The 25,281-nt window shown below is 41.4% G+C and overlaps 1 protein-coding gene across 4 annotated transcripts in view; it reads right to left on the bottom strand.

Annotated features, from left to right (window-relative positions):
- Positions 1 to 24,780, bottom strand: part of mark4a (MAP/microtubule affinity-regulating kinase 4a) — a 29,328-nt gene extending 4,548 nt beyond the window's left edge. The window contains exons 1-17 of one of the 4 annotated variants that reach the window (XM_067607336.1): positions 24,125 to 24,780; positions 21,255 to 21,452; positions 19,893 to 19,946; positions 15,496 to 15,544; positions 15,075 to 15,140; positions 10,933 to 11,003; positions 10,783 to 10,839; positions 9,982 to 10,218; positions 7,728 to 7,847; positions 7,534 to 7,633; positions 7,247 to 7,356; positions 6,855 to 7,041; positions 6,182 to 6,393; positions 4,924 to 5,027; positions 2,164 to 2,448; positions 799 to 881; positions 47 to 91 (exon numbers count right to left, since the gene is read on the bottom strand). In XM_067607336.1, the coding sequence (XP_067463437.1) occupies positions 47 to 91; positions 799 to 881; positions 2,164 to 2,448; positions 4,924 to 5,027; positions 6,182 to 6,393; positions 6,855 to 7,041; positions 7,247 to 7,356; positions 7,534 to 7,633; positions 7,728 to 7,847; positions 9,982 to 10,218; positions 10,783 to 10,839; positions 10,933 to 11,003; positions 15,075 to 15,140; positions 15,496 to 15,544; positions 19,893 to 19,946; positions 21,255 to 21,452; positions 24,125 to 24,178 (2,032 nt within the window). In that variant the 5' untranslated portion in view covers positions 24,179 to 24,780. Of the gene's footprint in view, positions 1 to 46; positions 92 to 798; positions 882 to 2,163; positions 2,449 to 4,923; positions 5,028 to 6,181; positions 6,394 to 6,854; positions 7,042 to 7,246; positions 7,357 to 7,533; positions 7,634 to 7,727; positions 7,848 to 9,981; positions 10,219 to 10,782; positions 11,004 to 15,074; positions 15,141 to 15,495; positions 15,545 to 19,892; positions 19,947 to 21,254; positions 21,453 to 24,124 lie in introns of all 4 variants that reach the window. The other 3 variants (XM_067607334.1, XM_067607335.1, XM_067607333.1) reach the window with 3 other exon arrangements.
- Positions 24,781 to 25,281: the final 501 nt, after the last annotated feature.

Here is a 25,281-nt window from a genome sequence, read left to right as displayed (position 1 = left end):
CCTATTTTCTAAGTGCTGTCTATGCAGCTGGAACACACTTACTGACCTTGTGACCGCAAATCTCCTGATTCCCTCAGATTCATTTGTGACCCTGTAGGACAAACAGACAGCGTAAGAGGTAATCCACTAGAATACAATGAGCCTTACGACCAACCCATGAATCTCAGATGAGATGGCATTCAGCAATGGATATTACACAGTGAGACCAAGCAAGCATCAACAACAAGCACGCGATGTGCGGAACAGTGTGTCCTGACTGATCTCACCTTACAGGATGGAAAAGTTTTCTCATTCACTAATTTTAAAGCATGCAGGTATAAATGCAGTCCTTTGACTTTATAATCGCTCCTGTGCATGGTACTACAGTGCACATCCCCATCCATTATTCACAAAAACACACGGAATAAACATTTAATGACTTCCAACCCATGAACTACAAATACAAAATGAAAACGCCATTTCAAAGGGTATATTTATGCACTGCATGGTAAAGAAGTAAAAGACTCAATGAGGTATTTCTCTATTGATGATTACAATCATCCTGCAAAAAACAATAACTCAAAGTTAAAAACTAAAATCAAATGAATTTTCCTTGATTGCAACCATGCTCGAAACCAAGTGTGTGATCTTGACAGTGTGAAGATGATTAACAAGTCATGCAGACAAGCAATAATTCATAAATAGAGGAATGAAAAAGCCAGGCAGGCATTCATAGACTTAAGTAATTTCAGTGTGACCAGGCAGACAAATGGGGCAGCACAGGCAGACAAGAAAGAAGCGAGAGACATGGGAACTTACTAACTGTTTTTGATCCTTGTGGAAGAGTACAACCCGAGACTGATTTGTTTGAGCCCTGGCGCTTGGATGGGTCAAGGTTGACCCTGATACCGTGACAGGGGGGAAGCAGAACGAGATGAAGGTGGAGAAAAAGAGGGAATACAGGGTAAGAGTGGGGGGTGGGGGGTAAGAGAGAATATAATTGAATAACAGGAGAGCAAGTGGTGGAAAAGAGCGCAGCGCAGGAGCTGATTGGCAAGGATAAAGCTGAGGTTTGATAAGATTAGACATGTGTGATTATGACGACTGGGAGGGAGAGGGGAGCAGAGGATAATCCAGGGCCACAGAAGAGCTCGCCAAAAGGCCTACATGAGTAAAATGTTCTGATAAGCATGGATCCATACCCAGGTTGTGCTCAAGCTGAAAAGCAGAAACTTCACAACATCGCAGCATGATTTTGTATCAGATTTGACTTCCTTGGTTTGTCTTCCGTGGACATATTTTACATATGAGCTGACATTCTGTTGAGCAACTTACACTCACTGCAACAGCAGAACAAGCCTCAAATCCTAAAAATCCAAAAATCTGAAGGTGCCAAAAAGTAAGGAATGCAAACATCAGGCCTTTGTTGCCCATGCAAGAACATATAGGGACAAGAAATAGAATAAAAGCTACAAAGTAGTGTAAAGAGTTATGAAGGACTGTAGCAACTGATAAGGTAATAAGAGCTGCATAAATTTATCAAAATGAAAAAGTCCCCTTTAAATAAGTTGGAAGTGTAAAAAAAATAAACATATTAGTCAACTTGTTAATATTATCTGACAAGTCATGCAAGTCATACAAGTCATTATATTAACTAGCCTACTACTCTAAGTTATGACAGCAACAGCTAGAAGGAATAGTTTGACATTTTGTGAAATACGCTTATTTGCCTTCTGGCAGAGAGTTAGATGAGAAGAACGATACCACTCATGTCAGTACACTAAATGTGAAGCTAAAGTCAGGAGACGGTTAGCTTAGCTTAGCAGACAGACTGGAAACCAGCAGAAACAGCTAGCATGGCCCTGTCAAAGTTCAAAAATACACCTACCAACGATAAGTTGTATCTTTGTGTTTCTCATTTTTTCAATCCGCACAAAAACCAAAGTGTAAAAAGGTTAGTGAGCTTTACAGGTGCTGGTAGGGTGATTCTTTTACCTTTGAACAGAGCCTGGCTGGCTGTTCCTTTCTTCTTGCAGTCTTTATGCTAAGCTAACCTAACAAACTGCTAGACATAGCCTTATATTCAATGGACAGACATGAGACTTTTGGCCAGAAAGCAAATAAGCTTATTTTCCAAATGTCAAAGTATTCCTTTAACATGTGTGACATGCAGCGTGCATCTACCTGCGAGTGAGTTTGGAGGTCAGCTTGGTGAAGAGGTTGGAGGTTGCCCTGGTGCGGGCGTGGGGCAGCGGGCTGGCGTCATGATGAGACAGGGTGGGTGAAGTGGGTGGAGCAGAGTAAACCGGGGGGCCACGGTCCCTCAGCTGTCCCCCATGAAAGGTGCTGCGGATTGTGGAGCCTCGGGTCAGGCGGCATCGGTCTGAAGAGGAAGAGGAGGAGGCAGCTCCGGCCCCAGAAATGCTGAGCGTGGAGGGAGACGCTGCAGGCAAGCGGTGGCCAAGAGAGCTGCAGAGAGGAAACAGAAAAAGGAGAAATTAATTTAGCCCAGTCATCAGGTCCTTTTTACCCTTTTTGAGTTTCTTAAAATGCTTAAAGAGATCTATTTATCATTTCAATAGATAAAAACCCTTGAAATAAAAAGCAAGACTGCTATAAGTATCCATGGATTTTTCAACATATCAAATTGTGTTCTTTGACAATAGTCCCACTCAAATTTCTTCAATTAGAAAAGAAATTAGAATTATTTAAAGGAGCATGTCATCATCAGGTGTGGACGTCAATCTGCAATATTACCTAAACTGAAGTAAAGCATTTCAAATGCACTGCATACTGGAAGAGAAAATGCAATTTTTCTGCTGGCTGTTTATACCTGTTTTTACAATTCATCTGACATCTGATCCCTGCACACCAACATACTGAACAGCTACACTCCCTATACAGCACAATAACTGGCCCCCTGGCTATATGTTTATTTTAGTTTCAAGTTTTCACACACATTGACTTTCTCCAGGAACTGGCATCAGCAACAGAATCTGGTACGTCTCTAGAGACCATTGTCTTTAAAGTCCCCCTCCACTCAAAAATGTGTTTTTTTTTATTGTTCTTCACTTGGATGTTTGAGCTTCACTGTGCAGAATGATGTATGTGCAGAGTTTGACACCAGAAGGCTGTTTTCACATTCATCTGCTGAAGGAGGAAAGTTTCTCTGTGCTCACATTAAATCTGAGTTTAAGGTGTGTACCTATGAGCATGATTTGTGATATCACAACTACAACTTACACAAGTGTGATGTGGAAACTTGAAGCCTCCAGTGCGCATACACTGGGAATGTACTTTACAGTGAAGTAGGAGACATCTTGTGTCCAACAGTTAAAACTTTTAAGACATAAAATATTTGCATGTTGATAGATTCTGGATTTTTCAATGAGAGAGAGGAGTAAATGTAAGTTTTCAAGTGGATACATTTTTCAACTTTTTTGTAGAAACATCCTTTTCAGACAGAAGTTATTATTCAAGACAGAGTATTTTTATACATCATAAAAATGTCTGCAGGGGATCTTTAAGCTATGCCAGCTTCTAATACTTAACAGCTATAAAGATGGAAGAAATGTTTCCACCGTTGTCTGACTTTGAGGATGCAGGCATAATGTTAGTAGAGCTGTAGAAACAGAGACGGCAAGCTTCCAAGACACAAAGTGCACAGGGAAATTCTATTTCAGATTTTCACACGTACTTCTAACAGCACAACTGAAGGTGACAACTGCTACCTCTTAAAGTGGATATTATCAGGCAAAATAATTGAAGCATCCATCTTGCACCACCTTTTCAAATTTTATGTACAGTTTAAGCCTTGAGAGTTTATATTGTTAGCTGGACCAGCGATGGACCAGCCCTATAACCCTGAATGTTCATTACTGACTGACTGATTGACTGACCACTGAGTGATGAAGTTACACCATTGGTGCGACTGGCCCAGTGTTGGAGATTCCCCATTGGCCGTTGCTCTTTCAAAATGAATTGGTGTGAACAGTTTCTATTACATCCTCAGGGGGTGTTTACAGTGGAGTCCGGAGCATAGCTCACTCTCAGTGGGACTGAGAGTGAACGTGGTCCCAAAATAAGTTTTAAAATCACACATTTACCGACTGAAGCGTCTCTCAGAGGCTCCAACACTGACAGAAGTACCAATCCGCAGATACAAAGAGACACGACGCATCCACTTTACCAGCCTGCATGACGGCTAGCAGCTAGTTAGCATAGCAAACATCGTTAGCATAGCCATGCCGTGCTGTGTGTAGCCAGACTGTATAAAAATAATGTGTTGCTGCAGTGTTTCCAGTTTAACAACACTGTGCTTGGCAGGTGACAGGTGTCTTTATAGTGTTTGTGTGCTTTGAAAGACTTCATGGTGCAGATATAAAGTCTCAGCACATCACAGCAGATGGACTGTTAGCCTAGCATGCTAATCCTATGTAAACGAATGGATGAGATCATATGTTTATAGACACCTGCAGATAGAAACAGATGAAAGTAGGGGTAGTTAACAGATAATTACAATAGTTATAACTAAAATTAAAATAAGTTCTATTTCAAATCAAACATCTGAAGATATGAGTGGAAAGTATTGTTCTTGCATTTATACCCTTTTTTTTTGACTCAAATGTTGCCATGTCATCTGATATGCAACTTCACTTTAAATATTACTGGGACCACTACAGAAAATTGCAGAGGAACATCTAATATCCAGGTTGTTACATCATAGACACTACCACTGAGTATCCCTGTAACAAATTGGCCACAATTACACACGTTATGTCCACCATACACAGTCCAGCCACATACTAGGTTTTGACCATTTGTGCAGATGTTGCTCCATCAAGCAGTTAGTACCTGCTGAATCGAAATATCAGATGCCACTGTATCTGTGAAATATCTGTACAAACAAATATGAATATTTAAACCCCCAACACAAAGTGGTACCTGTTGTCTTTGCCGTTCTGCAGAAGAGAGTGCCTGTCAGCGCCCGAGCGGTCTGTGCACACATATGTATTCCGGCGTGTCATGGCACTTCCAGGGATGTTATTCTACAGAGAGAGATATAAGGTAAGAGGCAGGTACTAGCTAAGAGTCATTTTGTTGTTTAGTGGAATGAAATCCACTACATGACTATGTCTCAATATATGTTTAAAACATTATACTAGCAGCATGACACATCTGTTTATTTCACAAAAATATCTGTAATTGGACTGATATCAGGAGTAACCAGGTTTACACTGAAAGCTGTTAAAAATGCTGTTAAAGCTGTTTTTTATGTTAAATTGTTCTACTGTCATTTATAGTTTATCATTTATAAGTGCTTTAAATGTTTAGCTCCTCACAAAATATACAAAATATTTTTATCTTCTCTAAATTAATCAAATGATAAGACATGATTTTTATTTCAACTCCACCCTAAACTGATTTGAAATACAAGCTGTGAAATATTTAATGGGCTGGGTGAAGGTGGAAATACAACGGGATGTTTTAACAGTAGCAAAATAAAAGTCAGAATTGCAGGCCCAGGTTAATGTTAAGTTGGTCTTGAGTGCAAACAGTGAGAAAGCTACTGACAATAAACAGGCCATAACAGCTCACTAGGTGTAGTTGCATTTTTTGTGGTTGTGCATGCAGTGGGAGGAGGTCCTGATGAAAATAAAGTAACTGAGAAAAAATGAAAATGTGAATAACAAAAATTTGAAAATTTTGCAAGAACTTTTGAGATTGTCCCTAACTTCAGTTTCTCAGTTCTTGTCTTCTGTCAAGTCAAGAAAAAGGGCCAGGTTTCATGAGGTAAAAATACCACATGTGCAACATCAGTCAAGCTTCATCCTGAACTGCACAACAAATCTGATGAAAACTTATTGTTATTGGAGAATTGATCCTCGCTGAATGTCTGAATGTCAAACTCAATATCATCTATATATTTGTGTTTTTTTGTTTACATTTTGGCAAATCTGAGTCAAGCTGTAGTTCCTGTTCACACTGTACAGTCAAAAATCACCTGAATTGCTTTGATACTGAAGAAAAACTCTGAATCCGATAGTTATAACATTCATAGAGGTTTCCCTCAAGACATTGGTGCCAATTGTAAAGAGTGAGTTCCACTTATTGTAGTAATGCAGGATTGGCCTGGACCCCTTTTTCTGATGCTTCAGGAACATCAAAGTCTCCTTCCTTGAAAAGGAAATATAGTGCTAACCGTGGTGGCAGTCATGTCTTTGCGGCGATCTGGGATCTCAGACTTGTTGGGGTTGTTGGCACTGCTGACCATTGGGCTGGAGGGAGGGAGGCTATGGCTTCCCATCACGCTGCAACTGGCCTTACGTGAAGGCATTCGTCCCTCCCGCAGTTCCCGGTCGCCTGTGCTGGTCGGGCTCCGTTTGGGGTGCATGACGGGCATGGAGGGCCCGCCTTTGTTGTGGAGGACAGCAGAGCGCAGACATACAGAGACTCATATAAGGAATATTCTGCATATACAGTGGGATATGCAAGTGAAAAATGATCCATACAGCTAGTAAACAGCCTATGCATGATCTGGCACATGAAGCAGCCTGATCTTATTAACAATAACCCAAATAAGCTCTTGTTCCATTCAGGAGCATCCAGGTAAGACACTTGGAATAGTTTATTATATTGATTAACAGTTTACGTAACTATGTTTTCTTGTTGGTTTGAACATTATCCTAACAGACTGTGAAAGCAAGTCTTCCTATACTGTATCAACTCTTCAGGTGTGATTACAAAATGCATTTTTATATGAAATTTTACCTTTTCAGTTGATTCATGGAAAAGTGTCTCAGGTAGAGCTTTATTTCGTGCCTCACTAGCTGCCATACCACCTAAAGCATTAAGAGGTAAGAGGAGAGACTCACAGAAGTCGCTGTGTCGTCGCTGCCTGTGGTAGGTGGAGGCACCGCGCTGGGTCTTGCTATGTGAGGAGGAGGTGGAGGAGGAAGAGGAGCCAGTGGCTGAGGAGTGCTTGTTGGTCCCATTGGTGATGGGGCTGGGTCGTACCCTCGCCAGGGACAGGCTACTAGCTGTGCGAGTCTCACTGCCGTCCTATAAAGTCATAGTGATACTGGATTGAAAGGTGTGACCCGATAAATGGTATCTGAAGATTTCTCCCCAAAAAACAATACAATAATGTACATTTACAAGAAACAGGTCGGCCTGGTATTTCACTCATTACAAGTTACTCTGGCTAGTATGTCAGCTAAATACTCAATAAGCATAAATAAATATTAGGTAGATCTATACAACTCACATCGCCTTTACGGCCCAGCAGTAAGTAGGTGGCGGTGACCTCATTGTATTTCTGATTGAGCAGAGAGTCTTTGATTTCCTCTGGAGTGAAGCCCATCCCGACCATCACCTCTGAGGCACAAAAACAACCAAATATGAAAGGTAAGGACAGAGACAGTGATATAAAACATGTTGTAACTTGATAAATTTATCATGGAAAAGACCTCTTAGGACACTCTTTGAACCAGAATGGCGGGCAGGCTGACCGCCAGGATGTAAGCTGCAGTAGTAGTGGCCCAGCTGACTCACCTATGCGAGTTGGATCACTGTAGTCTTCAACAGGTTCTATATGGGGCTTCAGATCGTCCCCATCATACCCTGAATTTATCCACTTGTCCTTCATGACTTGCTGTAGAAACAGAAACACAGACAAACCTCAGCTGGGTTTGAATTTCACATGAGGTCAATTACGCCGTCTGTGCTGCATGTTTGGAACTCCTCACCTCCAGAGTGCACCGTTTGGAGGGATTGAGCACCAGGAATCGGCGAAGGATCCCCTCACAGTCTGTGGACATATAGAAGGGCACGCGGTACTTTCCCCTCAGCACACGCTCCCTCAGCTCCTGTTGGCCACACCCACCACATGTTACATAGACAGCACATTTAGAATTCAACGAGCAAGAACAAGATGTAGCTTAAGACAAACCAGGTACCAACACACCTTTTAAAGATGCCACAAGAGGAACTCAACAGTCACGACACATCTCCAAATCATCTAAGCCAGTAGTAGAAATTCCGACTTTTCCCACTCATAAAGGTCACTCTGTTCATTTATGTTGAACTCTTACATACAACTTATTCAACAGTACATACAAGAATTCCACACTAGTCTGAAGTTCTCTGATAAGACTAGTTAGACTGATGTAATAGTGTCTGTTGCATAAAAATGTAAATCCCCAGGTCGCTCACTGCAGGCAGTATGCTGGGGTGCGGTCAGATATGAGAGGGGTTAAATGCACATTTGTCTCCACCCTCTGGTAGAGCTCTAGGGGGTCACTCATTGCCATCTGCTGGATTTTGGATAGAAAGTCCTACTACAAGGTACAGAATGCAACCGAAGAGAAGACAGAGGATAATCCTTTCTCACTACTATTCATCAGTGGGGGTAACATTTAGAATGTAAATTATTTTTTAAAAGGCCAATATTAGGTATTATGTTCATCTGTTATATATCTATACATGTACAAATGAGCAGATATAATGCATAAAAACCTGTTTTGGCAAAACTGATTATAAAACACTAAATGTAACTTGGTCTGTTAACTGACACTGAGGCTAAACTGCATAAAAAGGGAAGCCACATTAACAGTCTCTTCTTTTAAGTCAATACGCATTGATGTAAGTGTGTTTCATCAAGACACATACAGAACAAACTGTACATGCACATATTAACTGTAACTGCACACTGTTCTACAAGTATACACACAGAAAAAAAGCTTTAATAATCCCATTGTACACTGACTTCACAGCACCAAACAGCAGACAGACAAGATTAGTGACTAGCTGGTGAACATAATGGCGCATTTAGCAACTAAGGAGATTTCCTGCAGGAGTTGGTGGAGACCAAAACAGAGAGAATATTGGACTTACATTCGTCAGTGGCCAGAAACACGACTCCAACTGAATGCTGATGTTGCTCTGTGCTCTGTGTCTGTACGCCACTTTTTACAATATTTTTTATAGAAAAAAAAGGTCGCAATTCAGCAGTAATTTCATGCAAAACTAAAAATTTGAACTATAAACTTTTAGTCAGTGAACATTATAAAACAATTCATATAAACAAAAACATTTTTTCCAGGAAACCACTGGAAATGAGGAACAAGAAGAGAAACTAGGAGAGATACAGGTCCTGGACCACATTCAGAACCAGGCCATCATATCCACACGTCACACACTGAGCCATGACTGAGTCACCAGGATGCCACTACATCCCTGGATTAGATTCAGACTTTATTCGAAGGCCCACGTATTTGCCCTTTGCACTGGCTGGGCCAGGCAGAAATTCTATCATCCACTGTAAACTCATCACCTAAATCTAAGATAACACTTTAAGCAAAGAAAACCACTCAGTGCCAACATGATGCTTAACACAGCATATGGGTTTCATACGGCACCAGAGAATGGTTCATCAGCTATAAAATAACATATATTCATTATACTCAAGGGTTTAATCGTAAACAGAGATCTTACAGTGCCTGTGCCAATGTAAAATATTGCACAGCAGCAAAACAGATTGGAAAATACAACATATACAGAAACATGTCAACACTGTTCAAAAGAGCACAGACAATGTTACACACACTTCATGGCCTATCTTGTTGGTTTCTCCACCTATGATTTTATAGTTGATATGAAGTTTAGATAGAAAATGTAGGAAAACTAAATCAGGTGTAGACAAGTTAAAGAAAAGTGGAAAAACTGAAAAGGCAAATTACAACCATCACCAATTACTTCTGGGCTGTACTGACATTCAAGACAGTAAAAACACAAAACCCTTTAAGAGTCTGAGGATAGATTTTTCATGCTTTTAAAAATCATACAGCAGTCTCAATTTTTAACTCTACCAAATGTAGAGGGTTGTTTGAAACTACTCATTTCAATAAATGTGAACCCATTACTGTTACCATCACTCCCTGAGGAACCATCCTGTCTGAGTGCACCCAGACAGACAGGCAGTCCCTCCTCCCATCCACTTGCCTTCAGGTTCTGCCCATCAAATGGCAGCGAGCCGCTGACCAGCGTGTAGAGGATGACTCCGAGACTCCAGACGTCCACCTCGGGCCCATCATACTTCTTACCCTGGAAAAGCTCAGGGGCAGCGTAGGGCGGCGAGCCACAGAACGTGTCCAGCTTGTTGCCCAGCGTGAACTCGTTGCTGAAGCCGAAGTCGGCGATTTTGATGTTGGCATCAGCATCCAGCAGAAGGTTCTCCGCCTGAGTCATACATACATTGATGCAGAGGAGGAGGAGGAGGCAGGGATTGACAGCAGGAGGAAGGAAGGGTAGAAGAGAACAACACGTTGGGGGAGCAGGAGAAAAAATAATTGGATGGGGGAGGAGAAAGAGGAATGAGGTAAAGTGGAAAAACAGAGGAACAGGAGTTGTGATGGAGAAAAAAAGCGAGAGCGAATGAGACAGATGGGGAGGGGGGTGGTACTTGAGTGTTGTCCAACAACAACATAGATACTGGACATGACTCATACTGTATATATGTCACTGTGTGTGTTCAGGAATGTAATAATCTATTAGAACAGCAGCCAGGCTCTGACTGCCTCTACCCTTCCCAGCTTGGTAAAAAAGAGCCTCTCCACTCGTCAGTACTTTACTGTGCGATTAAGATGCTAAAGGGCCCTTTTCACAGACACAGATTAAGACTAGTCCCAGATTATAATTTTCAGTTCAGTGTAATCTGTCAGTGAAAGAAATGTCCTAGTCTTGGACTAGCCTTAATCCCCCCATTTCTGAAAGCAGCCCAAAACATCTTCTGGGCTTCCTCACCTTCAAATCTCTGTGGACAATGTTCTTCGTGTGGCAGTAGTGGACAGCAGAAACAATCTGTGGACATGAGGAGACAGACAAACCTGAAGCGCTGACAATTAAATGTGAGGATTGGTGCAATGTAGGTAACAAGAGGCAGTGAGTTCTTACCTGTCGAAATTTGGCTCTGGCTTCAACCTCCTTCATTCTTCCATGAGACACGAGGTAGTCAAACACTTCACCTGTGAGTGAGTGATAAATAAACCCAGAGGCATTATAGCCATACAATTATTTGATATACTGATGATATACACAATACATTTTAATCACATTAATTCAGTTTTTTATATTTATAAATTACAAGTGCTGTCAAGTTGTCAATTTCAAGTTTATTGTCCCCAAAAGAAATTTTTCTTGCAGCCAGGTGAAACATAAAACACACGGACTAATTTAGAGGAGAAGATTGATATCACTCTCATATGTGCCCATTCAATATGAAGCTAGAGCCAGTAGCCAGTTAGCTTAGCTTAGCATAAACACTGGAACAGGAAAAAAAAGCTAGCCTGGCTTGGTCCATAGGAACAAAATCCGGCTACCAGCACTAATTAACACATTATAGTTTGTTTAAAGTCAGACTATTTAACTTTTGAAGGAAGAAATAACAAATTCTTCTTAAAAATGAAAAGTTGGATTAACAAGCAATGAAACACACCTTTATTCAGTTCAGTATACAGTTCAGTTTTGCTGCTAGCATGTTACCTGGGCTGGTACGTTCAGTGTCTTAATAGCTTACGTTAGCAAAGTTTAGGTAGATATTGCTGCGTTAGTAACATTACTGACTCTGTTTGCTGACATTATAAGTCTTTTCTACTTGTGCCACTGCTGCTCTGTTTAAATCATTTCCATAATCCCACAGCTGCCACACTCAAAGTGGCTGCTGTGACAGTAAGTCAACAAGACTAGGTCAAGACCTAGTATATGACTAGACTGTGTATGGTCAGTGAGTGAAATTGTGACCAACGTGTTACCAGGATAGTCAGCTGTAGCGTCTATAATGTGAATTCCTGGATCTGCAATTTTCTGTAGTGGTCCCAGTAATATTTTCTGGTAAAGTGTACCGAAGTAGCATCACATGACGTAGTTAAGCTACATTTTAGTCATAATATGAATGCAGTTGCAAGAACAATACTTTCCACTTATATCTTGGGATGTTTGATTTGAAAGATAACTTATTTTTATTTCTAATTATAACTATTCTAATTAGCTATTTGTTAACTCCCCCTTCTCTTTCATCTGTTTCACTCTGTGGATGTATCTTGTTTTTCACTCTGCATTGAGTATTTTGTCAAGACTGATTGTTATTTGGGCTTTAACTGTGTGCTCTCCCTCATGCCTCTATGTGCCTTTTTTCTGACTCTTTTCCAGTCGATGATCATGGCGGCTGCGATGGAAATGAAAGTTTTGACAGCATTTTGCAGAGCAGCCGCCCCATACTAAACTGATATAACAACTACATGAGTCTCACATTTTACCTGCAAGACTTGTGTTTTAATGATGTTGGTCATCGTTTGTGATGTGAAAACGTCAGAGAAATAAAAAGTGTGCGTCTTGGTATTAGTTCAGTTATAAAATCCAAACGCACCACAGAGTGTCTCTCCTGTTGGCTGCTGACAGCGCTGCCAGCCGGAGAATCGATCACACTGGGCGCTAGAGGGGGAGACGCACAGACGCTGGTACATGTCTGTTCAAACAGGAGTTTAGCCGACTTCACTGCATTTAACACCGGAACTGAGAGTGTCAGAGCTTAGGGCAGGAAACACAGTCACTCTGCGTCATGCTGCTGTCCTCCACTTTCATCATCTCACACTGATTCATTTTGAAAGAGTAATGGCCAATGAGGAAACTCCAACACCCAGCCAGCCAACCAATAGTGTAACTTCATCACTCACTCAGGCACTCGCGGACAACTGCGGTTATATGGCTGGTCTGTTGCCGGTCCCACCAAAAATGACATAGTTCCACTTTAATCTATACAAAAGCAGAAGTGTTTCCATGTCTTTAAACTAAGCTAACCGCAAAATTGGTATAGATCTCCTCAGCAAATTCTTGGCAATTAAGCGAACAAACAAAAGAACAAAAGATACATAAATCAATAGGCACCAATTGACAGCATAAGATCAAACTTGGAGAAAATGCAGCCATTATCATCCAAGACAGTCATGATGGCTGGATGTACTCCATGTTTTATCTTATGCTGTCACATGTCATGTACTAATTCACATAGCACTACAGTAATTCCAATTTACTATTAACAATAGTGACACTTAATTTGAAATCAAAACTCCAGACCATAGTACACCCCAGGGGAAACAAATATCTGAGCATTTGTGTGCACCACTTTTGTTAAACCCACACACTGGTCAGCAAAACTGGTCACAGGTGCCAGTTATGTGGCTGCTTTTGGTCTTGAGCTCTGTGATATTTTTGTCCCACCCCGGATTCCAAATAATAGAAATAAATATGATTTTTTTCCCTTGAAAGAATCTCACTAGGGAAATAATAATAAAATATAAATCTGGGATGAGTAAAAGATAAAAGAACTTCCTCTGCTCTCACAAAATGTTTTTGACTAAACTCTCATTCCACCTCATGATCATTTCCGTACAGTCCCTTAGATCTTGTTTTAATATCATTATGTTCATGAAATATAAATTTTGATACAAGTGGAAAGTTTCGTTTCATTTTGGTTTTCACAAGACTTCAGGCATCCCTACAACTCCTTATGGTCTTTTTTAAAAATCTTAGATTCAAAGTAATATGAGCCTGACAGAAAGCAACATTTGAAACTGTGTCTGTGACATTCTCCAAGGTCACACTGAGCAAACGATATGTTTTGGGTCAGAACACAAAAAAAAACAGAATAGGTGACAAGAAACTGACACAAACAGAAACATAGCAAAAGGCTAATGGAAGCCAAAAGAAAAGGAGAGCAGTGTTGTGTTTACAGTCAATTTAAACTGCAGCACCATTACTGCAGAGAGGCTGCTCAGTTATTTATGTTGCGGCTCCATACTCTATAAACTTTGAATGTAGAACTGTACAACACCTATTAGAGGAGAGTCCACACTCATCATTTATAAGGTACTGTCTTTCATATCAGATCAAAAAAAAAAAAACAGCTGCTATTAACTGCAGTCAATTAAAAGTATTCCCCAATATCCAGATGTTTTTTTTTAATCTCAAGAACATTATTGAAACTAATTGACGTACACTGTAAAGAAGTGACTTCCTCATATTAGATCAATTATTTAATTAGTTAGTTACTATTAAAAGACAGTATAATAGATTCAATCAATTGTCAAAGTGGGCTCAGATGCAAAATGAAATTGATACATTGTTCCCACATTGTGGTGTCAATTATATTTTGCAACATTAATTGACAGTACAAGCAGTCATTTTCATTATTTTCCTGAACTATGGAGGGAATAACAGGTGTAGATCTAAAGGAACAGTTTGACATTTTGGCAAGTACTCTTATTTGCTTTCTTGCCGAGAGTTACATGAGATTATTAATACCAATCTCATATGAAGCTGTAACATGAAGCTACAGCTAGCAGGCAGTTAGCTTAGCTTACCACAAAGACTAGAAACCATAGACTGTATAAAAATAATGGACGCAGCCACTGGTCACCCATTGGTTTGTGGACTCTATTCTGAAGCCTTGAGTTTTGACCATGGCCATATTTTTTTTTTTATAGCCAGAAGTGATGAGAAGTGACCATATTTGGATGAGAGTGTGGAGCTGAGGAGGAGCTCCACACCTCACTGTGGTAGCATCTTGTCAATCACAAGGTATATTTGTATTTCTTTATTAATTATATGAAGAAATGTATATATACGCTGGCTCTATCAATGGTATAATCAGTTTTGTTTGTGCATATGTTGTATGTACATATTGTTCTGACAATAAAGTTAAACATAAAAAACGCTTTCCCCGTTTCTAGTCTTTATGCTAAGCTAAGCTAACTGTCTCCTGGCTGTAGCTTCATATTAGTGTACAAACATGAGAAAGGTATCAATATTCTCATCTAACTTTCAGCAATAAAGCAAATATGCTTATTTCCCAAATTGTCAAATTATTCCTTTAAGCTGTTCTTAAGATGAGGAAAAAATACCTTTGAAACAAACCAGTGTTCCTGCACTTTCAGCATTACCCATCTTTTCACAACACATCCAATTAGAACCACTAAACTGCATAAAATACTAAAATACATATCATAGCATTTCCTGGACATGACAGTCAAGGTACCCACCTCCACTGGCGTACTCCATGATTAGGTAAAGGGTCTTATCCGTCTCAATCACCTCGAACAGCTGTACTGTAGCCCAAAACAGAATCAGATTAAAATCAAATATATAAAAACAGATCATGCTCACGTTATAAATAATAGCACAGCCGTCTGCCTATCTGTCTTAATACTGAGACACCCGCCGCTAATGCTGTGGGGGTTTTTGATCCATATGACATTTCAGCTTTAGAAAATCCAACCTCGTGACCTCTATATGAGGTCTGAGTCGCTGCTTGCTACAGTTCGGTCAATGAATGCTCTAAAGCTCATTCAAAGCATTATACCTCCGTCTGGTCACACATATGGAGGCAAAACACACACACACATGGACACACACTCAGACACACAAACATAAAGCCTGTTGAGATGTATGCATGTGCCTTACCTATGTTAGGGTGATTTAAGCCTTTCATTATTCGTACCTCCCGAAAGAGCTGGGAAGAAGAAACAAAATTTTGTTTTAACACTCTCTCCACACTGCAGTAAATCTGTGCTTTAAAATGTATTGACAAGGGCATTTTTACAGATTTTTTATTCATTGTGTTCATGGCAAGAAATATATTTATGTATTATATTATTATATTTATGTATGTAATATGGAGTTGAAGTGGGGTTTCTCAACATTTTCTGGACTGTGACCCTGTCTGTAGGTCCCAGAATTCACATGAACCCCAGCATTTGTTGAGCTGTCAGGTTGTCATGTGAATATCTGTGTGACATACTTTTATTTCGCTTTTCCGGCTTCTCATTTTAACCTGATGAGCGTTAATTTCAACAGCTGGAATATGAACCGTTACAACATTCAAAATAATTCCTATTTATCAAATTCAATTATTTGTCAAGTTAAAATGACTTCTTGCAAACAAATGGCTTTAACTCAGTCTTCTGATGATATAAATCCCAAATATGAATCATCACCAAAACTTATCAAATGTTTGAGGCTAAAGTCCAGTCTAACCACTAAATTTAACTGAAATAAAATTATGAGATTTGTCCTGCTGAGACACACACACAACCTCCTAATCAGAGATACAGAACCTGTTAAATCTCTTTGTCATTTGCTTTACTGTCAATGACCCAGCTTTTATATTTGCTTGATATTTGTCTGTTAATACCTTGTGAATCCCATTAAAGTTGTAAAATATAGCAATTTAAGCCATTGCAGAAGAATTTCGGTTGCAGTGCAGAATTTGACATCCCTGCATCTTTTCACTGTGGTGTCAAACACAAATTGGACTCAATGATTATCTCCTGTATACCCCTAAATCTCTCTCATATTACCAGGCTTCAACTTATACTGGGTGACTTCACCAGTAATGCTTGTCCCGAGTAATTTTGGCAGCTCAATAGTAAGATTAACACGGAAAATTTGCCTACTATAATCATATTCATTAGCATATTAATATACAACTTCATAGATTGGTGAAGGGAGTATAGAGGCAACATTACATGGATTGGTTGTTTATATGTCATATAGTCTTTATAGCACAGTTATGTGGAATCGATTCTGCTGCTGATACCAGAATAAGAACCCCTCAGAGATCGGGGGTGGACCGGTACAAGCAGACAGATTTATACTTTTGTTCTAAAAATAACAATACGCCTTTCGGTGTCTGATATTCATCCAAATGAGAATTTGCGAGGGTGACAACAACCAAAAAATCCTACGCACCATAAAAAAAACCCAACAAAAACAAATGGCCCACACACAAATGTGATGAATCTCCAGCCAAAAACAGACCAACTTCTACTCTGTCTGCGTACTTCACACTGCATGTGATATGTCTACTCTGGGATATATTTGTACACTTTGTCAGAGCACAGCAAGGGATTAAATGTGAGCCAGCTCCCCTGGTTTCACGTATATAACAGTACAGTCCCTCAACAAAAGACCATTATGAAACCAGCAATATTCTCCACGTCGTAGACTCTGCAAAACAAAACAAAAAAACAAACAAACAAAAAAAAAAAAACGATGGTGTGATAATCTTTTCTCCCTCTTTTCTCAATCCTCCCCCTCTCCTGTTTCCCGATGTGTCTCCCTCCGTTCCCTCCTCCTTCATTCAATTCCTCTAGCCGTCTTCTCCTCTAGCAGTGCCACAACGTCACTGTTGCCATAGCGACCCAGGTATTAAGACCGGGCTCTTTCCCAGCTTCTCCAGCTGTGCTAGAGGGAATCTTGGGATACGTAGTGCTGAAGCATCTCATCATCCGGCGTCCCATTAATTCCCTGCTCGTCACGGCGAGGCTGAGCGGTCAGATCCGTCAAAACAGTAAAAACAATCCCCCGGCAACATGTTCGACCCCGCTCATCGCTAACAACCGCAAATAAATAGCAAACCTACGATGACACTGACAGGGATGGACACACATGCACTGTGGCTCCTATTGCAATTCCTGGCTGCAATTAAAATCTAGCAGATGGAAACAAATTGAATTAAATGCAAGTTTCAGCTTCAGTCCAATTTCATCTGGCACATATTTTGTATTAAGGTGTCCTCCAACATCACAGAGGCCAATATAAAAATCTGTAACCTCCTCCTGTAATCTGTTATTTCCTCTTATGATAAATCCTTCTTCATGGATGTTGGGATTTGATTTTCACATCTGTGATTTCACTTCCCTCTTTTCCTTCCTCCCCCCTTTTACCAACCCCTGTACAATACATCTCCCTCTTTCCTTCTCCCCTCTACATACATTACCATCCAGATTATGCTAATATGGGCTCTTTCATGTCTTCAGCACTAAGGATTTTCTCTAGCCCACGGGTATGTAAAGAAGCCCACTATCATCGCCAGCCAATTGTAGAGTATTCTCTCCAATCAGTGGCCGATCCTTCACCTCTCTCGTCAATCCTGTCCTAAATGTTGCACCCATTGTCTCTCACAGCAGCCGGTCCAGTCCAAGACAAGCACCAGGCAAGAAGGCAGGATAACATGCAAAGTGGGATTACAGTTCCCGCAAAGCATCTAATATTCTAGCAGGTAAGGTAAAGAAAAACATTTTCTGTCATGATATAACAACTAGAATTATGATGAGTCAAAGCATCCGGATTATAGGAAGCCAGCGATCAAAACGGCAACGGCTCACTATGGGGAAAGTAAATTGCATTTATTTACTAAAGCCTGGATAATAACAACCCAAGGTCATCGCTATCATTGCTCTCTAAATACAGAGATTGAGAAAAAAGATTATTTACAAAAAAATGTCAATAAACCAAAAGGGTTATTTTCTTTCATCGCTATTTATTCTGACATTTTTGTGATGTTGTTACTGGTAAAGTGAAAAATAGTAACAATTCTATGGGAAGATTTTCAATTCATCCATACCTCCTATTTCCAGTATGACATAATTTGGGGGGGGGGGGGGCTTTAATACCATAATACTGTTTCAGGGGGCCAAGAAATCCTACCTATACCCCTGCTAGTTTAATCCTACATTTCACCTCATGTGAAGAAGAACTGGTCTTTTTACTGTATGTAGCAAGACATACAGACATCTTCCAGTCAAACTACATCACACGCACACTACACACATATAAAAGAACAATCATTTCATCCCTGATTTGATCCTTGTGGTCTGTTCACTTCTTGCCCACAGGCAGAGCAGCTCATGCAGGCCGAGGGGAGGTAGAAAGAGATAAGAGAGAGGGAGGGGACAGACTTATGGCTCAATGAGGGAGACACTTTGGCCCATATGTGCATATAAGCGGCATTATGGGTAAATATGACTTGACTGAATGGTTGTCTGGCTGCATTCTTTGTCTCTCTAAGCTTTTATTCACATGTATTCCATTACCACATGATAGTTCTTTAAGGTTATCTGACTGTGTGTGATGCAGCTGCATTAGGCACACATGACCAGGCAGAGAAGCTTTTGATTGATGTGGTTGGATGATAAGTTAGAGCATGTGATCAACCCATGATCAAACGGCCTTCATGTCAGCCATATTGTGTCTGGATATATACCAGTCCTGGTCTCGTGCTCCAGATGTCTTTACTGTAATTTCGGGTCCTGAATCTGAGTCAAGTGTGTGTCTGCGCCATGCTGAGGTTGCCCTTGATAGCTGGCAAAATCCAAAGTGTCCACTGTTCTGCCTCTGACCTTCATGCACAACAAACCTCGAGTGTCCACCATTCAGGCTCAACATTCAACATGCTGACCAGCAGGAAAACAGAAGCCGGCTCTAAGCTTTTCTAAAGACACCCTTCACAACGAAATGGCCACCGAACCTAACATCATTGCCCACAAATCAGCTACAAATGCGTTGCGGTTTTCTTTGTTATCCACAGCGACGTGTGTTCAGGGAAGACAGATTAAGAACACAAATACAAAAAAAGGAAAAAAAAAAAGGGGTGGGTTGGGTGACCACGGTTTCTGAGATGAGTCACCCCTCTCTCTCAGGGCAGCGATTAGCCCAGAGAGAGACGAGAGATGATCTCTGGAACAGAGGTCTCCTCTCGCTCCCATCCAGTCCCTAGCACCTGCCAAACAGCATCACATCCCACGAGCCCTCTCTCTATCAGCTGCTCTCTCATTCCTGCCCCTTCTGAGGGGGACACAGCTGAGGATAAACCTGAACCTCTCAGTCCCCAACGGCATATCAGTATTTTGTTGAATTACATCAATGTGATCAAATCGTCCCCATTTTTGAGCCTTGCTGCTGTTTATTAAGGCAGATAGTATTAGACAAGTGTAACGTTTGTTTCATTTTTGTAACTGAAAACATGATGCACATATTCCTCAATAAACAATCCATCAGTATAAAGAGGAAAAACTTACCTTTTGTAGGCTGGTTGGGTTCAACTGAGTTTTGTCAATGATTTTTATTGCAACCTGGAAAAGACATCAAGCAATTTTTTAATGAGGAAAAGTTAACACATCATCCTTATAATATGCCCTTGCTTATAACAGCCTCCTTACATGATGCTCAGAAGTCTTTTCTACTGATGTCATTGATCCATATCCAAGATTCCTTTCAACATCCAAAAATTTAGAAAAAATAGTATTCCAAGGAGAGTATTGGATTGGCTATATCTGTCTACCAAAGTAGGCGAATGTGGACTGAGGCCACTGTGAACATTTAGGCTGTGGTAAAGTCAATTCGAGTGGTTTTAATCCCCGCTGACTTGCACTGGCAGGGCTAACAGAGGCTATAATGATGGTTTACTGCCAATTTCTGAAACAACAAAAACGACATTGGTTTCAAAGTATTTAGGTGTCATAAGGACATGGCCTAAAATCCGAGAACTAATTTTATACTACACTAGTCCCAGTTCAGTATGATACACATATACATTTCTGCAGTCATTTAGTATCAGTGTTTAAATCCTAGAAAGTAACTGAACAAATAAAGACAATGCACTGAAATCATTTTAATTCCCTTAGAGAAGATTAAATGAGGAGGTGAGATAAGATTTACTTCTTTAAAAATATGTTGAGAAGTATGACGCTGCCATTCTTAAAGGGGAACGCCACCGATTTTTCACATCAGCATGTGTTTCCAGGTGTTGGGGATAGAGCTGCAACGATTAAGTCGATTAATCGATCAGTTAACAGCTATCAAGTTAATCGATTTTGATAAGTTGATGATTTGACAATTGTGATAATCGATCAAATGTTTTGAGTAATTTTTTAAGAAGAAAAGGAATAAAGCCTAACATTTGGGGACGTCAGCTTGGTCTTTGGGAAACCATGATCAAGAATTTTCACCATTTTCTGACATTTTATGGACCAAACAACTAATTGATTCATCGAGACAAAAGTTGACAGATTAATTGATAATGAAAATAATCGTTAGTTGCAGCCCTAGTTGGGGAGTGCTACTGCATATGTGAAAAAATCGTATAAAGCCTTTTGTGTCTCCAGAGGCAGCTGTGTGAAATCTGATAAATTGCCTCAAGTGATGTCACTTAAGTCAGCGTCAGTTGGGGCTGAAGACTACAAGTTTGAGAGTAAAAAAAAATCTGGGGATGTAGAGTTATAAAAAAAATCAAGAGAATCAAGTTGCATCGTGGGTAATGTAGTCATGTAATGCTAAATCAGTGGAGAACTCTTTTAAGCACACCAGCAACCATCAGCTGAAACCCGTCCATCTCCTTATTCCCTCTTCCCACCCTGGACCTCCGGTGCCCCATGTCTCACCTCCTTGCCCGTCAGGATGTGGCGGGCCAGCTTGACCTTGGCAAAGTTTCCTTTGCCGATGGTCTTGAGCAGACGGTAGTTGCCGATGTGCGGCTGCTCGTCGGAGCAGGAGGCGATGGAGTTCCTGCATCGAGCGCCCAGTGAGCGGCTGGACTGGCTGGTGGCCTTGTCTGAACGGCTGGCCCCCAGCGACACATGCTGGAAGAAAATGATGGGGAGGGGGTTAAAGAGAGGAGTGAAGGGGGGGGTCAATCACTGTGCCAACACCAATATCACACACAGCAGCAGCAGCAGGCTGGCCAAGGACCTCCGGGACTGCCTGTACCCAGGGAGCATTGATGGTCTCCAGAAGCAAAATGATCTGCCTCTGCAAGCTGGTTATGAACTTTGTTCACCAAAGAATATAGTGACAATATGCTGAGTTTAGGCAGAAACTAAACTGATGTTCAGGCAGATGTTCAGGGTACTTGCTGTCATGCTGTGTCATCACTCACACTGAGTATCTGCACAGATGAGTGCATAGCACAGACATAAACTACACAGGTAAACATGCTTACAATAAACAGCCCAGCTTTATATATAATCAGTATACTGAGGAAGTGAAATGTTTGTGCCACATCACCAGAATCATTCCACCAGATGTTTGTTTCATAAACACAAAAAAAAGAGTGATGTTGGGCTTCATGTGAAAACATGCCCCTCATTTCTGGCTTAACAGCTGTTGTCCAGCACATGAACACTAGAGCATATTGTTTCCATTTTGGGTTCAGCATCATCATCTTCTTTAGAAGTCTACCACCTGACTGCTGGAAGATGTCTTCATGCAAGATGACAGTGTATGAAGGTTATGCTTTTACTGCAAATCCGAGGCAGCCCTGAAGCTTCCACAGGCCTGTAAACAGTTAGCTGTGCTGCTGCTGCTGCTGCATGCTACCACCTGATGCTGCTCGATTCTGGACCCAAACGCTTGGGAGCACTGTGCAGTGATGATAGAGTCCGAAGCTTGAGTCACAGATAATTTTCAGCCAGGAAGCAGAGCAGAAGAGAAAGGGAGGACAACAATGTGCATTTACACAAACAAAGCTTGATGTATTACAGTATGAAACAGCTTCTTGTCATGTGACAAACTAAGGCCTCAACACTGAAAAGATACAAGGGAGGATAGAGAGAGACGAGATGGTGGGGGTTGGGGAGCAAAAGCCAATTCCAGGAGATAAAGAAACCAGGATATCTGATGGAAAAGGAGGTGAGGCAGAGGGCAGTAAAGAGGGAGACAACCAGAGAAATGGTAACCAATGGAGAGAGGAATATAGAAGGAAAGAGTAAAAAAGGGAGCAGATGCCGGCACAGTGGTCCCTGGCCAGTCTCAGGCCCTGAGGCATCACACTTCCATCCCCCCAGCATGTCATCCTGCTCTCAGCTTCACACACACACACACATACAAACACAACCACGCAGCCTTAAGCCCCACCTTCAGACACTCCCTCCCTTCCATGCTTCCATTCCTGTTCTCACGCCCCTGTTCTCGAGCCAATTTGGACCCTCTTCCTACAATCATAGACGCCTACTGTAAGAGTCCCAACCAACAGCACCAGGGGCTTTTTCACAGCGTGCAGCAGAGTACATTAATCCACCGACTGTACGGCGCACATCAAGCCAAGCTTCACCTGTGCCACTGTGGCAGCACAACATTTCTCCCGGTCAATTCACTCATCTGTCATCATCGTTTAATTGTGGAGTGATGACAGCAGATCGAGATCCATTCTAATGGAAGGAGCGGATCTGCATTTATAATCAATCATGCACCTCGTAAACTCGCACGCTTATGCACATCCAGTTACACTTACACACACACACACACACACACACACACACATCTACTGGCTTAACCATCCCTCTGTGCTGAAAGCTCTGCTAACAAACAGATGGGAGGGAGTCTTGCCAGAAGTGTTTAGGGCAGAGAAATGACATAATGCAACGTCAGTCAGTCATGTCACCATTTTGATATACATTAATAAGGACTGTGAATAGATAGATACATAGATATATAGATATATAGATAGATAGATATATAGATATATAGACAGATATGCAGACCCTGTGATTCTGTCTGTCTCACATGAATAAATTCCCTGTTTCTTTCTGCAGGCCGCTACTGTTTTCCACTGTACTGAATGTATGGCGCTGTCTGACACCCACTGGCTCTGGGGTTGGGCGCTTTGTAGGCTGCGCAGCAATGGACTGCACATCATTTTACGCAGTAATCCCCTCGCTTCATACGAACAACCCAGATATTCTCTATACATTTATTTTGGCCCTCTGTGCACCTGTCCCACCCATCCAATTTCTGGAGAATATGCACGCGCATGCACGCGCGCGAACACAAACACACACACACACACACACACACACACACACACACACACACACACACACACACACACACACAGAAGCAGCAGCAGCAGTAGCAGCAAGGAGTATAATGTGACATCACTATCTCTCCACAGCCTTATAATAAGAGGTGACGGCTGGTTTTCAGGCTTTCTGCGCATATCCGCTGAGTGTTATCGTATGCGGATGGTCTCATTCCGGGCTGTTTGCCTGCCATCAGCTCTTTCCCTGCGCAGACACTCAAGGTTAGCCCATTTTGAAAGAGGCTGTCCTGCTGAAATATCCATGCAATATCACCCCCAGAGTCCTTTAACCTAATGAGGAAAAATAGCACAATCTACGCCTCCCATCTGCACAGTGAACATACCTTGTGAATGGCAATAAGGGCCACACATATATGAGGAGATCTTTGTTTAAGGATGCACGATTCATCTTTTGCATGCACACAGATGCAGGCTATAGGCTGTAATTGCACTTACATGGTCTCCAGTACTCCTGTCGTTTCCAGACGGTAATGCAGATCGAGAGGACATGTTGTTTTCTTTCTCCTTTTCCCTGAGTAAGAATCACTGTGTGTTTGCGCGGATGATATTTACAGGCTCCACAGACGGAATAACATCCGCAGATGCGACCCAGCGTCCCAAATCAATCTGCCTCTTCTCCAACCGGCCGAGCCGCGGTCGAGAGGAGACCTCTGCCTATCATGGCAGCAATGGATATCTGGAGGGGGGGTGTCCTCAAACAAGCTGCATTTTCCACCATGCACTTTGCAAAAAAAATAAATTAATACGGCCTATCAACGATGCAGCAAATGCAATGAAATGCAAATCCCGAGCATCGAATAAGTGCTAAAATGCGGTGATGTTTGGCCGGAGCCCAGCGTCTCTGTGGCGACTCTCCACCCCCTGCCTCATTTCGCCATACAAAACAAACACGGCTCCTTCTGGATGTGTGTCATCTCCGTTTGTCATAATACTGACCGATAGAAGCTTTCACTTTAACCCCGCGACGCCAGTGCAACCCGCTCCCCTGTGCAGCCGCTCGCAGGAAAACACAGCTCAGGGTGCAGCGGGGGAAAAGGCCGAAATGTTCAGAAATCGGTATTCCCGGTCGGAGAGATGCGCACCACCGTCAAGCTAGGAGGAATACACCGAGACACGACGTCCGGTCGCTGGTTCCAATGTTAAAGCCTCAGTGGTGACCGCATGGAGACCTAATGTGAAACGACAATAATTCGTTATAATTTATATAACACTCCTTACAGTACAGAACAGCGTCATTTACCATGAGAAATCTAAATGATTAAAAACATTTAAATCAAGATTACGAATATCTATATTATATGCTACTATACCTTTATATTATACTGACAAGCTACTCCTGATAGAAAATATTTTCAAATAGGCCCATAGACACAAGCTCCTTTAAAACAGGGTAAAAATCAAACAGCAATAACATAAGCCCACAGTAGTTAAAATGACCGAAGGTGAAGTAAACCACCAGCAAGTATAGTGAGTAAGCTATATGAAAATGAATTTAGTGACTTAAAATGATAAACAGCTAATTTAGGCAGGCAAGTTTATACATGGCTGTAGGATAAGTAAAGACCCACTTACTTCAGAAGAAAATAAAACAT

This window comes from Thunnus thynnus, chromosome 13 (genome assembly GCF_963924715.1).
Source record: "Thunnus thynnus chromosome 13, fThuThy2.1, whole genome shotgun sequence".
NCBI lineage: Eukaryota > Metazoa > Chordata > Actinopteri > Scombriformes > Scombridae > Thunnus > Thunnus thynnus.
The sequence above is the reverse complement of the archived record's forward strand: the minus strand, read 5'-3'. Positions and strand labels throughout refer to the sequence as shown.